Consider the following 17,613-nt stretch of genomic DNA (forward strand, 5'->3'; position numbering starts at 1 on the left):
AATAATAGTTAATCAATTAAAATTGCAGCAACAATATTTATCTCGACAAATATAGTACCACTCAATACAAACGCAGTATTATGATTTTTATTTTTTATTCGTTGAACAATACATAGTTTGTAAGTCATATTTTGAGCTTCATGAAAAATTGGCAGTATCATTCAAAAACTCAGTTTAAAAAAAATCTGTTTTTATTTTTCCTATAGCCAATAGCCAATAAAGAAACAAAAAAGACCATACATAGTTCCGTGAATATGTAAAAAAAGAACTGACGTGGCCTAAACACTGCTTCGAAATAACAGGTAATACACTTTTTCGATCAATGCGATGTTTTGCCCGGCATGATAAACAGATTGCAATGATGGTGCATGTAACACATTCCCGGTCGCCCGTCTGCACTAATCCTACGGGATGCACTTTGAAAGTTTTAAATTCTAAGTGGAACTAGAGAGTTCACGGATGTGTTTTACGGAAGTTGTTTAAGACTTATGTAACAAAGTCCTGATAACTTATTTATGATACAAACGCGACTCAAAGACGATGTAGCAATATTGCCGAATCGTGACAACATATATCACTGTCTTTAAAAAACGTATACATTTTCTATAGTCATTACAGTACATTTTTCTATAGTTATGCAACATTTTAGCTTTACATTTTTTATTTGCCGAATCTTCTTTATAATTTTATAAGTTACTTAATATCTATACATATTAATTATAAATAGATCTATACGTATAATAAAATAATGACGAAGAATTGTTAAAATATTATCTTTAAAATTATTATTAATTTTTAATACGTTATATATATTTCATAAAGTATTCATTTAATTTTTCATAATTATTAATTAGCTAATAGAATTGAACTGGTTTATATGGAGCCAAGTGAGACTATGGAAAATGATGAATTTATATTTCAGTATAATTCATTTATTAATACATGCATTAGTAAGATTCTTATTTTTATAAAGTACGAAAATGTCTATATAATTCAAATTTTTATTTGACATTTATAACTTAGATGTTTCCGTTGATAAATAGACATTGCGTGCATCTCGCAGCCGAGTGAAAAAAACTTACAGTATTTTATAATAGTCCAGGAAAATCTTTCGTAATGTCACGAATAAATCTAAAAGGAACTCTGGGGAATGGACGACATCTCGACTCACACAAGAGAGTGAGGGTGTGCAAAAGGAGCTTTCCCAGTAGAATGTGTACACATTGACGCTTCTACAGAGCCGGAAATCCCGGGACCGACTACCATCTATTCGACCGATTCTGCCAAGGTAGCTGGTTAGCCACCGCGGGCTGTCAAGCGCACAACCAGGAGCAGGTCCAAAGGCGCGTTTGGACCACTCAGGAGATTTCGGTCTGACTCCAAAGTGGAGGTTGTATCGCTCTTCTTGAACCGCATGCTCGTCGTTGCAAGTGCAGCAAGACGCACAACACGAACGCCAACGCCGGAGTCACTGTCGCCGATTTGCGGTTCGACCGCGCGGCCAATCGCATTTTATCATGAAATTTTGCCATTTCGCGAACGGATGAAAGATTCGCAGAAAAACGCTGACGCTAGGTATTTGTGAAAAGTTTATTTGAAGGTCTAAAAATTTTTGCGTAAAGTCGACAGATTGCGATAATAAATATGATTTTCGCTGAAAATATGTACATATACGTTAATGTAAAAATTATAATTTAAATATATTAGCAATAATATAATAGTCAGCATTAATATAATAACAATTCATAACGAAATAATATTGAGAATTTTCTGAATTATATTCATTATGATATTTATCATTTGTAATTGTTTATTAAAGAGAAAAGTTTGTTTGAATATTATGTAAAATATATTCTTTTCTATATATATTACTTTCGCAATAAAAATGTTAAAAACATAACAAAGTAATCAAAATAAGTGACTTTTACTTAGATTATTACTATATGGCTACGAGAATTGCATACATGTATAATGTAAAATGCTATCTCTTTATTTAAATCTTTTGGTTATGATGATGTATACCACTTGACTACAAATATTATTCGTTTCATCGTAAAAGAAACGAGACACAATTTTCTCGATTTGACTTGAAGGAGAAATAAAATATTTCTCAGGATATAAATAGTTTTCTTAGTCTAATATGAATAAAATATAAATTCTTCTAAAATTTTCTATATTATAAATTCGAATTTAAGAAATCTGCAATATGGAAGAATGCCGACTATGACAGAATAAACTAAAATTGCAAATATTTTCTAGATTTGCATATAAACTGATTTTTTAAACGTACGGTCATCTTTTTCCTCTATTCAAAATGCAAGAAAAATCCATGCTGTTTCTATATTTTGATTCATTGTAAAGTTAGCTGTTTTGAGCTTAAAAATTTTATTTTTAATTTCAATTCAATTATTAAAAAATTTCTTCACTTAATTTAAAATGTCACATAATTAAAACATTTAATATTTAAGTAAAAAAATATTTAAAAAATGATAGCTCTTCAAAAAAGTTTTTGATAAAATTAACTTTTAAAATTAATTTTTTTTAAACGATTTGATTAGAAATCCTATTATTTGTATCTTATTTCTTTATTTATTTTAGTAATAAATGAAATTATACATAAATTTGAAAATTGATTGACTTGAAGAAAAAATATTTATTTTTTAATTATGTATATTAAATCTTTAAATGTAAGATAAAAATCTTAGCACAAAGCTTTCATTCAAACTTTCGCATGGAAAACATTGGCTCCAAATGTGCCATATGTTTTTCTTTTTATTTCTTTGACAATCTTTATGAAGCTTTTGTTGTAAAAAATCTGTTCATTCAAAAAGTCCAGTACTGAATCTGTGCAAATCTTATTTTTCAGTATTAGAATATTAACAATAATTGTAATAAATATAAAAATAACAATGCCATGCACGGCGTTGTTTAATATTTGCCTCTCACTTATTTACAAACGAAACAGAAAGAACGCTTGTTGCATCGTTACTATGGGCCGGCGAGTAGTTATTGCAGAATATATTCAAGGCAGCGGTGATATTTCAGACCGCAGAAGCAATATGGCGGCCTGCATAAGCACCGAATCATAAATAAAACCACTGACATTGCCTTGCATCCGCTGAGAATATCGAGAAAGATTACATTATGGAAAAATGTTTTCAGAATTGCTTTGTTAAAAATAATACAAGCTATTTTTTTTTTAATTAAGTAGATAACCGATTGTTAGAAACCCGCTAGTGTAGTTTTATGTATTTATCAGGTTTTAAAATGTAATTGTTGTTTGCATTTACATATGAATTATTCATTTTCTCAATGCTTGAGTTAGTAATTGACAAGAACAGCGAATGATTCATAAATATCTCTCTTTAATTATTAACATTTTACCGTCCATAATTTTATAAATAACGCTCTATTCTACTTTTATTTTCTTTACTTTCATACTTTTAGTTCTGCTTATATATTACGCATTTCATAAATATTCTACAACCTTTATCTAGGTATTTGTATTAACACAATTTGATATAGCAAGAATTAAAATCTTTTGATGTGCAAATAATTATAGAACAAAGAAAAGAATGTATCACATTTGAACATAAAATAATACATAATTTTTAAAATAATACTTGATAAATTTTTAATTGTTATAATAATTGAAAATACTGTACACAATGTAAATTGTAAACTATTCTATAATAAATATTTTTTTTATAAAAATATAAAAATTCGGAATAGAATTACATGATTACATTGCTACCAGCAATCAAAAATTAATATTAGTTGTATGTGATTTCTTAAAATACTATTGGAGGCATGCACAAAACAAGATAAAATTTTTGTCTATATTATTCATTTCTCATTTATTTCAAAGTTTTGTTATTAAATGTTATTTACATTGAATAATGATATAAAATATCGTTCAAGTATACGATTTATATATCCGGTACGTAGTCACAATTCTTTAATTAATTTCCTTAATTATTCCTTATTATCTTCCAAAACACATTAAGATTATGATACGATTAATGATACGATAATCCTATTGAAATCTATCTACAATTATACGCATCAGAAGATTAAATATTTTGAAATTGGTGACTGTGGCTTTCATCTTACAATTGTAGTTTATTTTATTAATATACTTTATCATATATAGCAGAAATGCTCTCATTAATATATTTATTATTGAGATCATATTGTTTTTTTTAAATGTGGATTCTTATGAAATTTTCTCAATAATCTTTTTTATTTTATTTATTTTATTTGTTATATGTTTTATTCAATTAAATGCACCCGTAAAATCAGATTACCAATACTCATTGCTGTATATCTGAAAGCTCGTGACATTCGTAATTCACATCGGATGTACGTGCAAAACAAATATAAAATACATACTAGATACGAAAGATCAAACTAAAATATATAATGTCACTGATAAATTAAGCACGCACATATTCGGTGTATTTTATATTAATTGAAAAAAAAAACAATTAAACAATAAAGTAGATCATTTATCTATATTATGGATGAAAACTTTTAATAGTTATGTTTCTAAAAAATTTGCACAAAATTAGCAAAATTTATTATAATTTTAGATGCTTTTACACTTCCTTAATCATGACAATTGATAATGTTTATCAATTGTCATGAAATATGTTTTTATCAGTCTTGAGAGATACAAAAGATACTTTTTCTTGATCCAGGATCGAGGTTTGCTTTATGATCAAACGATTGTTGGTTTCAATCGTTATCCATATGATAACCTAACGATAGTTAGAATATGAGAATCGGAACGCGAACTCGATTTTACCTTTAATCAGGTCGTTGTTCGCAGGGGAACATAAACTCAACCATGCATAATCAATGCACGTTGATTTGTATGCATGCAGAACTGAATTACAGACGTAAATAACCTGCGACATCATACCTTGTTATCAATTGACCAGTATAATATGTCGCCATTATAAATTAAAGTAAATATCATAATTTGTACACCTTGCAAAGTTAAAAAGGAAATTACAAAATTGCTGTTAATTAATTTTAATAACCTTTATTTAATTATGTCGTAATTTGCAATTTGATTAAAGAAATATTTGCATATTATATAATTTAAATCAATATTAATTGCCAATATGAATCAACTATTTATCTGTACATTTCTATATTTATCAAAAGGCTACACAAACAGTTATTGAAATAAAAATTAAAGTGCATATATTGTAAGCAACGTATTAGAGAATTTAATATAAGAAGCAGGTTTTGTAAAATTATTCATGATTATTCAGAACAAAGGACTCCTAATTAAATGAGAAATTAGAAGAAATGTGTTAATTTTTACATATAATCATACCATATAATTTTAATGTTGCGGTAAACAAAAAAATATCATGAACATAAAGTTTAATTAATGAATAATTTTTGAATAATGAATGATATGAAATATGTAAAACTTACAGAATAGTTGAATACATCATAACTCAAAAACTATTCAGTCTAAATCTTGTATCTATATCTCAGGAAACATCAACTAACAATAACATAACTGTTATATAATTTTCCATTCACAATAACTGTAATATAACATATATTGTAACAGTTATTATTTGTTACAGTTATTTGTTATTGTGGAGTGAGAAATTATAACTAACAGTTATGTTAGTTAGCCTTTGCTGGCTATAACATCTTTTATTCATCGCTTTATATACTAACAAAAATATTTTTATTATATAAATATTTTACTTACTTAAATATTTTACTTATAAATATTCCTTTGAATATTTGTAAGTAAAAACATTTACTGAATTAACATATATTTATTTGTTACGAGAATCATTAATCCGATTTAACTATCATTTTTTCATTGTAAATATTTATATAAGTAAATATTTATATAAGTAAATATTTACTTATAAATGGAAAAAACTATATCTTAATAAATATTCAAAAGAATATTCAATAATATAATATAATTTTTTTTCTGTGTAAACTACATTATATGTGAAAACTCATCTTATACCAGACTTCAATTTACACATTAATGCGTAATCTATTATAATTATATATCTAATAGTTAATAGATAGATATTGCTTTCATCGATATATTTAACTTGAAACAATAAAAAAGTTACTACATATTTATTAATTTAAAGATATAGTTATTTGAATTCAAATATATAAATTTTACCAGCAATTATATAAATTTTGATAACAAAATGTAGTTGATGGCTACCACTTGTAATTTCGTGATTTGAAAAGAGAATTTAAAACGTAATTTCCTTCGAGAAATAAAAGAAAAAAAGGAAAGCAATTGATAGGGGAAAGAATTGTAGACAAATTTTCAATTTAGAAATATCGCGTAAAGTGTGTCTCCTCTGTTTTATCGCAAATTCCATTTATTTTCTCAACCTAAAACAATAATTCTAAAATGAAAAGAACGGCGGTACTCGGAGAGTTTCTTTCATTCAATAACGCAAGATTTTAGTAATGTTGTATGCATTTTATGTTTACTCCTCTTTGTCCTATTTAATTCTTTGTTCTTTTCTCTTATTACATTGTTTATTTATTGTAAAATAAAATGTATATTGAATATATCTACTATATTTATTATATTCAATGGTTTTTGTATAAAAGGTGAATGAAATAACTGTTAATGACGATGCTTTATACGAGAAGTTATAAATAAGACGCTTTTGCCTTAGCGAAAGATTAAAAATAAAATTATAAAAATTTTTGAATTGCACGTCATTTTCCTAACGAAACTTTTTGCGAGAAGAGAGCAATATATATAGCAGCCATTACCGTAGGATCCAAGAAAATTCTTGACCCAGTACTTTCACAAGAGTCGCATGGTTTGAGTGGACTTTGAAATCCAGCGTCGTTGAGCGAGTTTTTGAGTGAGCAGCTGCTGCTCATCGTCGTTTAGCATCGCTAATGTCAAGCAATAGCCATTTTTTTCCGGCATATTCTTCTTAATTTATTATTTTAAATCCAAATAATTTTACTATTCCATTGGGGGGAGAGAGAGAGAGAGAGAGGGAGAGAGAGAGAGAGAGAGAGAGAGAGAGATTTCTCTCTTCTACTTCTTTAAAAATTTCAAATTGTTTTAAGTTTACAAGGAATAAAATATCAATGAGAATATTCTTAGGAAATAAATAGTCATCAAAGAAAATTGTATCGTGAAGCAGTTTCTGCAAAAAGCAAAGAAATAATTTCTAATGTTAACTCATTAATTTTTCGATTTTATGGTGCTTATTTGAAATGACACGAGCTATTCGCATCCTCCTTAACTGTCGATCGTTTATTCCTTCAAAAAGCCTGAAAAAAAAAGGGATGAGCACCCGCCACGCGATAAGGTGGGGAAGTGACGACGATGCGGAGGTGAGAGAAGGATTCGCTGTACAGGCTGACAGAAGGATAGCATTGTTCGGAAGTACAATATACGTTGTTATGCCAAAGCGGCATGCACGACCCTCGAGTACAATGGCGTCAGTGCGGGAGGAAGATAGCGCGTACCCGCGAAGAGAGAATACGTGTCGTCAGTTTCGGCGCGGAGACTGCAACTTTTCCCGATCCGCTCTCTTTCTCCCTCCACACTTTTTTCCGATACTGTTTTTTCCCATCCATGAATTATAGCTCACGGTAGAACGATTCTGGAACGCTCGCGCTTTTTATGGAGCCGCAGTGCCGTTCATCACCGCAGGATGTTCCCGGATACACACCCTCGATAATTAAAGCGGAGCAGGACTACACAGTCGCGGGACGAGTCGGGCCTTATTTATTTTCAACATCGTTTCAAGAAATTTTTGCTTCAGGTTTTAACTTTCGTGCGAAAACAATAGAGTGTACATATCCCGTTCGAGAAGAGAGTACAAAAATTAATCAATAAATGGAATTAAAAATTATTATAAAAAAACATTAAATAGTACTTATGGAAAAATCGTAAAAAATATAAAGTTGACGTTGAAGTGAAAATCTTAAACAAAATTAATATTAGAAGTAATTTATTGCCGCATAGATAGTTTTAAGCCTAAAACTCAATAAAAAGTACAAACAATATGAATAGAGAGTAATAGATTTTAATCTCGGAAATTATATTCTGATATACACGATTCTGACAAGTTCAAATTCTTAATCCGTATTCCTTTTGCTTTTTATTTAATTGTATACTAGGCTTAAGGAGATTTAAATGATTTATTAAAGGCAAATTCTACAATATGATAATATTATTGTTTATAAAACGTATGCAAATAATTTTATAGATAAATCTTTCAAATGTTGTGAAAGTAAATAATGTAAAAATTTTATGAAAAAGATATATTATACAATATATCTTATAAAAGATATATTATACATACTACATAAATAACATTGAAAAAAAAACAATGATATTCTATAAAAATTCATATTTTTAAATGTTTGTGCACGATTAGCTTCTTTATTTTATTTTAACATTTATTTACTATATGTATATTCGATATTTATCATATTATTCGTTTTCTATTATTTGTTGCAATGTGAGCATAGAAAACAGTGGACGCATTGCTGTATTGATAAAGTAAATTTTGCAATAAAACACGTTTGTAAAACACACAATTTTTGTTCAATTAGCAAGTAAGTTAAAATTAAATATTATGAACAATGTAATATTGCGATGAATTTTGGTTGCAATTATTACAGCTGTTCGAAAACACAAATATGTCAAAAACAGGTGCAGTTACGCGTCTGCAAGTGATAGTCGAGCGCCGAATTCAAAGCGTACATATTTCCTCGCGCTCGCTGTACGAGAATGAAAAGTCTGTTTTCCGACTTCCCTAGTAGCTGATAGTTTGTTTGCTCCTGGCTTTTTTGTTTACATTTGTGCATGTATGTGTAACACACTTTCACGAAATGAATGTACATTTCCTGAAACTCTCTGGCAATCTATAAGAATAGCATCAAACAGCAAAAAAATTAATTACTTGCATGCTTGCTTCATATTAAAAATCACCATAACAATCCAATCATCAATCAGTTTGTTTTCGATAATTTGTCAAAATACAAAATATAGGCATATCTTTCCGCAATTTAAAATAATTTTCTTAATATTTTCTAATTATTAATTTCTTTAAATATGTACTGCAGCTTATATTTGAATTTTTTATTATTAATTACTCCTACCATTTATTTTCTTTCTAGCCGTATAATGGATTAGTATTATTTGTTGGAAAAGTTCTCTCGTCTGTCATATTTTATTCTGTTTGTTGTTATTTGCGTAGCAGCCACTTATAGTATCATTATCATATTATGATAATTTTCATCTTGACAAATTTTTGATTATATTATCTTATAAAATAAATGTCCCAATGACCGGACATGTCTTAATCTCCAATCATTTATTCAAGAAACAGTTATTAAATATTCATAAATATAAATCTTAAAACGAATATTTTAAATAGATCATTGCTATATTATGTGTATACACCAAAAGTTTTGAGTCCTATAATATTTAGTTAAATAAAATTTAATGTGATGAGCTGAAATACATATATCATGAAATGATTGATTTATATAATCTTTAATTATTTTATTGTAAGAGCAAGTGATTTTTGTAGCGCTTTTAAACGCTTTTCAAAAATAATTTCAATGTCCGATCACTAATATCAGCTAAATTTAGAGTTGTTCCAATGTTATCTACAATCTCTGCAAGCTTATAGATAAATAAAAATTAAGTATATATTCGAAAAGAAAACATTGTTTATTAATTTACTTAAATAAACATAAACTAATTTTATTATAATTTATGCTTTTTAAATATCAGCAAACTGATTATATCGCGGTCGAATATTGGGACAAGTTATCCGGATTTTAGGAGATTTTTTAGATTGTCCGGAAATTGGTACATACACGTATATAAAGATATTTACAAATATTTTATTAATTACAAATTTATAATCGTTGATTTTTTAAATTTCTTTTATTTAAAATCTTTATTTGCGTATAAAAAATATAAAGAATACACTATTTTGATAAAAAAAAACTTATGCTTTTAATAAAGATTAGATCTCTCTTAAATCTCTTCCTCTCTATCCTCCTTTCGCTGACGTATTTCATCGCATCATTCACAGTATTTAAACTGAATGTAATTAGTGTGTTTGAGGGTATATGCGCGCGCGCGCGCGCGTGTGTGTGTGTGTGTGTGTGTGTGTAATTTCAGCTATTGGTTTATCTCTTATTGCATTGTTATCTTATTCTGATTTTGTTGCTGGTAGACTTATTGCTTGTAACGCCTAACCATTTGCAAGCTACTATTGCCTATTGTATTTATGTTAACTATAGTCTATTGCATCATATTTTATATCTATTACTCTGTTAACATGTAGTCTTTTTCATATAGCTTTGAATAAACTTAAATTAAATTAAATTTCTTAAATTAAATTAAATGTCCAATCACTAGAATATTTATGTTAGGCTTGATAAAAATGTATATATATATATATATATATATATATATAGTATAGTATTTTAATAAATGCACTGAATTACAGAGAATACTCTAAATAACTTTTATTTGCAACTGCATACAGAAATGACATATCTTTCAAGTGTTACTAATCTTATTGCCGTTAATACGTCGCAATTTTGCATTTTCGTAAAATTATATTACTCGCGATTCGACACAGAAAGTTCGTATAACACAATATTTGATTTAATATAATTATTGTATATAATAGATTGACTTGTTCAAGAAACTATCAAGAGAACCAATGTAACGAAAAGTAATTATTAAGTTTATCAAAATTTAAATCAAAATAGTCATTTGAAACTACTAATGGATTGCTAATTAATGAAAAGATAGAAAGTTTGAAACAGAAAATTAGTTTGAGACTTCATAGATTTTTTGTTACGAGTAATAAAATGCTACGAGTATTAAAACTTTTATTACCTACTTATGTAATAAGATTGTATTGTTGTTGTAAATATTTTTTTTCCTATAAAATATTTTTAATTCTATCATAAACTATTATTTCAATGGAATATTATTAATTTTATTATTAATAAGAGTCTAATATTTTTTATTATGTCTTTTATTATATTTTATTTGACTATTTATTCATAAATATTATGAATTCAAATATTTTTTGCTCTCCTGATTTCTACATTAGAAATTTGCTGAAAGATATTATTTGCTTTTTAAAATGTAAATTAATAAATTTGTCAGTTTCTGATTTGTCTTTTAATTTAGTCATCGTGTTCGAAATCACATAATCTATCTTGCCAGAAGACTGATGTAAATTGGTATTCCTTTCAAGAAAATTTGAAACAGTTGATCCAGTAAGAGATTATTCTCCTGTCATAATATTAGCCCCTGAAACTTGCAGAAACTTTTTTGTCTGCAAGTTCCAACTATCAAAGATATTCTCTTTTAAGTGCCTTGCTTCGTGTTTAATGAAAGGGGACGTAGGTGCAAGGGCGGGACGGATTGGGATAAAGTTGAATATTGGGGAACCAATGGAATGAATTGAAGAGGGAAGCGACAGATGATAGTATCAGAATGTAATTGAAACTTTCGCACTGCTGCTCCGTCATTTTTCTGTCTGACATTTGGCGCGACGACGACGACGACGACGACGACGATGTTGGTATCAACGGTAACGCCGACATCTGGATTCATTACTTATAGTCTGGCTCAGTTATTACGAAACTTACGATGTCTCGGGATAGCAATTAAGGCTCCTCTCACTTCTATTCTTTCTCGAAACGACATTGTACTAATTAAGCTGCGAGCACTGGAATTTGAAATGAAGTTGCGAATGGTTTTTAAAAGAAAATATTTAGGACATCGAAATTATTTTGATCGCGAGAAAAATGATGAATCATTCAATAAAAAATCATTCAATATTTATAAAAAAGTGAGACACGTATCATTGCTATATTAATGAAAGCTGAAGATTAAAGAATCTTATACGGAAAAATAATGAATATGCAGAGATGAGTAATTATGAATAAACATGTTGCGAATAATTAATTAGGAGAGAGTATATATGTAGGAATTGTTAGCACATTAATTAATTCAATCGAATACCTTATATTAACTTTTAAATTAAATTAAATAACAAGAGATTTTGCAATTAGATAATGAATTTTCTTTCGCAAACTTTTCTGCTGAAAAGATTGTAATTGTAGATATGTAAAGTCAAGATTTTATTTTAACAAAGTTTTTTCTCCATAATATGATCAAACGTTTACCTTGTAAACAGTTTTGTAATATTCAAATTTTATAATGACTTATACATACATAGTTGAAACTTATACATACATAGTATAAACGACTTTAATTTTGCAAATAAAAATTTTGTATCTCTAAGAATAAGTATAATATACCTTTTGAAGTTAAGAATGTTGACTGACTATGATGAAATATATTAAATGCACCATACTGCGCACGAACGTTGCGTAATAATGGCATATATTAATGTCACCGTCTAATTGTGGCGCGATTAATGTACAAATGTATACTGTGGCAAATAATTGTTGCTGCTACATCACGCTATATGATATTGTTGATAAATTCATTTATTTCAGCATTGAGAGCATAGCTACTTTCGTTCGAATTTCGTCACAATTACATTGAATACATATGCAGAAAATATTCGATAATTCTAAGTTTTAATGTAACATTTACATTCTCCTTTGATGCATTATTACGTTTATACATAATAATTTAGAATTTTTACATAATTTATATTTTTATGTAGATAATTAATAATGCAAAGCATATATATTTGATAAAAATATTAATATAAATTTTTTATGTCTGTATATTTTATATTTGTAATTACTCATTAAATTCTCTATAATTATGTTTTACATAAGTTTTATATTTATGTTATATATAAAACAGTATATAAAGCAGTTTCTTTATTCTCTTGAAAAAAATCTTTAACGAATCATTCATTTAATCATATCACATAATTTTTTATTTATTTCACTTGTTTTTATGCACGTGTACGTTATTTGTTAATTTTATTTCAATGTAACCTTCGAAAATGTCAACAGCTTAACAAATTATTTCAGCGTTCTATGATTTTTGATTGTTATCAGTACAAAAATGGTCAGATCAATGTCGAAATAGGAATGAACGAGAATGGATATCAATAGAGAAATTAATCGTTCCATGAAGATCTCACGTCATCGCGTTTTACAACAATCTGCAGGATCACTCTCACAAAAAAAAATAATATCCGAGCGAGAATATGTTATCCCATGGTCGATTTTTCACCCTTGCACATTCGTTTAAGGTCGTCATATATGTACCAATTTCGAAGCATAAGTGTAGCGTATGAGCTCAATAACAAATGGTTAGAGCATTTTACATGTTCTATCAAATAATAGAACAACTTATATTTGGTACGCTATTAGTCATGTAGCTTATACGTCATGCTGTCAAGGCAATTTGTGCACGATATCGCGTGTTAAATACACACGTGCTATTTGTCAGCCGGCTGAAACATTGTTGCATCGCTTTAATAATAATTTCGCGGTTACAGTGGCATGCTCGACGGTGACGGTGAAAAAGTGTCAGGCGGCTCTACGCACCCTGCAGGCTTTCACTTTCTTCCGACCGACGTGCCTCTGCAGGGAGCCGCATGTCGATCCGGACTGCAACAGCTTCCAGAACTTCCTATTTGATCACCCATGCGACTACGTGGAGTGGAAAGGTAAGAATTGCGATGAAATAAAGTTAATCTTCAGTTACACATGTATATGTATAGGATTTATACAATTTTCTGACGCATACACAATAGATTGACAGTTACGTACTGTCAATAAATTGATAGTTTGATTACATTTTCAACAATATTTCCAATTCTTTTCTAACCGGGTTGTAGTAGCAAGAAGTCAGAATACATCCAATTTACACCGTTAAATATCAATAGATCAAATCAAGTTCTTAAGTTGAATAACCTTTTGTTATTTTAACCAAGTGTGACAAAATGTATTATTTCAATACAAAACTGATCAATACGAAACTGAAAATCGGACACATCAAATTAATCCAATTCCAATTTAATTACTTAGTTTCAAATAAACAGTATTTATATTAACGTATACCCTTAATAACTAATAAATTAAATTTGAGTCAAAGTGATATGTTGAATTATATGTCACTTACTTCTTCGAATTAAATTTTCTAACTCCATTATCTTACAAGTAATCTTACTTTTATGATCTTAGCTAATTTTATTGAAATTCATTACATTTGTAATAAAAAATAATAAGCATATATTTTTTTTATATCTACAGCAATAGTACAATTTTAAGAATAAAAGTTACTCCTTTTATTTATGAATAATAGAATGATCTGATTTGATTTTTCATGGAAATGTATTTTTTAAGGCGTCCGGGGAGAGAGAGGTTCAGTCGAATTTGCATGTTTAAGGTGTATTTCTTTTAGTACTCATTTTGAAAGAAATAGTAAAAGGATCGGAAGCTATTAAGCCCGTGAAATATAAAATAAGCTAATTACTAGATCATTTTTCTGTGATAGAATAAAATTAAAAATTATTAAATATTATTATTAAAGTCGTTTTTTTTACTAATATTACTAATATTAAATACATGCACAATACATTTTTAGAATCTTTAAATGTATATTTTTTTTCTTCTACTTTTGAATTCAAATATACCACTTATTTTGTACTACAATTTAACTAACCTAAAATATAACCTAAAATAAATCTCCTTTTTGTCCTACTTTTGAGTATTGATATTCTATTTTTGTACTACTTTTTAATCAAGAATGTCCTAGTTTATCCAGGTTAGGTCCAATAAATTAATTAATACGTTGTATTTAAGCTCATGTGAGACGCAAGAAATGTCACAGTTAAGAAAAGATAAATCTAAAAAAATTTTTTTTTAATAAAGGACAAAAAACGAAATGGGAAGATGCTTGCCACTTAGTCATTGATTATTCCTGTATTAAAGGTGCGAAGAACAAGATCATATTAGGTCGCTATATTGAATTTGCTATTTCAAAGTATATAATTTCTACATTGAATTTATTTTCAGCATGAAAATCTCTAGTCATTTCAACTCTGAAATTCAAAAATAATTCTAATATCTAAGTTTAAGCGAACGAGTTAATTACTCATTTGTAAATACAGAATAATTTTTACTTTTTAAATTGCCATTTCCATTACCGATATAAAAAAATACATGCCTATTATTTTTGACTACTCTACAAATGTATCGAGTTTTAATAAAATTGATAAATATCATAAAAATAGAATTATTTGTTAGTTAAATTAATGACGTATTGGATACATGAGAAGTAGCGACTTACATAATAATTATTTAAATTAAATTGATTCAAATTATGTAATTTGATATCATATATGAATACAAGTATTAGAAATTACTTATAGTCATTGTTAAGCTTGCATAATTTTTAAAATTCAGAGTAATAAAATTCTGGATAAATCGATTGTAGGTGCCATTCGGGCGTTTTTTTTTTTTTAAAGCGAATCGACGAAACAAAAGTCCGGAACGATATCTTCGCACCCACCATTCTATGTAACTTTGCTCCTACGGGCTTCATTGTTGATATTCCCAAGGGCTCACTCATGCGCGCCACTGAGTCTTTTGAGCTTTTCCAAATGATTCATGGATAATTCCCGATGCACTTCTTTTCATTCATTTCTTATCCATTACTTTTTTGCATCTTCAACCCACTTCTCGTCCCGGAGAGAATCGTTGTCTTCAGGAAAGCACTTTGTTCTAATATCGGTTGAGTTACCTTTGAGTTCACTGAGGTGAATCAATAATCTATTATATACTTTATATTTGTCGCATTATTGATTTTTTGATTTAGTTAATATAATATATACTTTTTAATAAAAATAAATCAATCCGCCTTCTAATTTAACTTAATAATATATGTATTAATATAAATTCTCTCTAAAATTAAAGATGAAAAGAAGAAGTTTTCTTTATTTAATAATTGACATATGTTGTCAAGATCATGATTCTGAGTAACTTTGCCTTAACAATTAAATATTTAGAGTTAAACTGTGTAAATTTCAGTACAAAATTTTGATCTTGGAAGACAAACTCCAATAACCTTAATCTCAACATATCCAACAGATTCCAGCCGTCCCTCGCTATTCGTTAAAAACTTATTAACAGCCAAACTTGAAAATTATTTCCCCACTTTGAGTGGAAAATGCGATGACTCTCGACAGAAGAGATATAGGGCAAACCGACAGAAGTGCGACTTTTCACACAAAACGAGATTCTCCAATTCTCTCGCTGCCTACGGGCACATGACTTTTCACGTAAAACGAGGTCTATCTTATTTCTCGCTCGCCCCATTTATATCCATCTCCTATATCCCATATCTCCTCCTTATATAAATAATTGACAATTCGGACTTGTATATGTATAACCACGTTTAGTACCGTTTAGTAGAATCAGATAGAATGTATATTTTATTTTATTTCTAGAGCGCCGTTCAATATTATCTGCTAATTTTTATAATTCTTAGAATATTGATATAACATTTTAGAATTGGACAAAGAAATGTTGATATTTTCAAAAATATAATAAGCAATTGATGTTTTGTCTTTCCAATGTCCCTATAATTACTGACGGTTAAATCAATTACAATAAAAAGTTGAGCTTGATCATCGAGTTACATAGGTCAAGCTAAATTGTGAACACGCATAAATGTAATTCGACCAAGTAATAAGTTGTGCAATTAAGCCACTCCAGATCGCGGCTTAATTACATTTATCTTGCCGAAAGCCGGTCATACGAAAGCGCGGCAGATAATGGAAACCCCGCCGAGCAGCCGGTGCCAGCTACCAAACCAGGAAGCTTCGGCACTTAATGAGATTAAATTCGCTCTTCCAGAAAAAAAGAAGTGGAAGTAGGAAGCAAGGCCGCAAAAAATTAGCTCGTGAACTGCAGGCTAAACTGTATGTTATGTGTAAAGTAATACAAGTCAAGTGGTAGATTTCTAAAATTTTAAAAGCTTTAAGACCAGCAATTTTGAAAATTTTTAAAAAGATTAGTACATTCTCGCTTAATATATATGATTATAAACGTTTAAGAAGATTTCGAGAAGTACAATATGTTCTTGAAAAAGCAGAATTTTCTCGACTTCTTTTAGTTTTGTTAGCCCACGTATTTCTTTATGTAAAGTTAAAGATTTTGTGATAAGTATTGTGATAAGTATGTAGTAGTGTATAGCAATGTGTCAATGGCACGTAAATCGTATGTGTGCAAATTTTATTGAATAAAATAGATAAAACAACTTTAGGATCTTCTTAAAAGAAAGTTGCGAAAGGAATTTAACCCGAATCATTTGGAATATTTTTACACTTCATTTGCATCGGTGTAAAAGAGTGATTGATTATAATATCATTTTGTACGGATATTGTTTAACATACAATTTTTCTTTTTAATAAATATTTTTTATAAACGTTTAAATATATAATTCTTTAAAAAAAACGTTATACTATTTAAACGCACAAAATTATATATTATAACAAAGTTATATTATTTAAAATTTCTATTTTTTTTAAATATTATTATAATAAGCTATTTAACGTGTTTATTCCGTTTAATATTTGTTTG

At 28.3% G+C, this 17,613-nt stretch overlaps 1 protein-coding gene across 1 annotated transcript in view; it reads left to right on the forward strand.

The window, feature by feature from the left end:
- Positions 1 to 17,613, forward strand: part of LOC108688661 — a 343,834-nt gene that overhangs the window by 170,006 nt on the left and 156,215 nt on the right. The window contains exon 3 of the mRNA XM_018194993.1: positions 13,524 to 13,694. Within this exon, the coding sequence (XP_018050482.1) occupies positions 13,524 to 13,694 (171 nt within the window). The remainder of the gene's footprint in view (positions 1 to 13,523; positions 13,695 to 17,613) is intronic.

The sequence above is a fragment of the Atta colombica genome, unplaced genomic scaffold (genome assembly GCF_001594045.1).
Source record: "Atta colombica isolate Treedump-2 unplaced genomic scaffold, Acol1.0 scaffold238, whole genome shotgun sequence".
Taxonomy (NCBI): domain Eukaryota; kingdom Metazoa; phylum Arthropoda; class Insecta; order Hymenoptera; family Formicidae; genus Atta; species Atta colombica.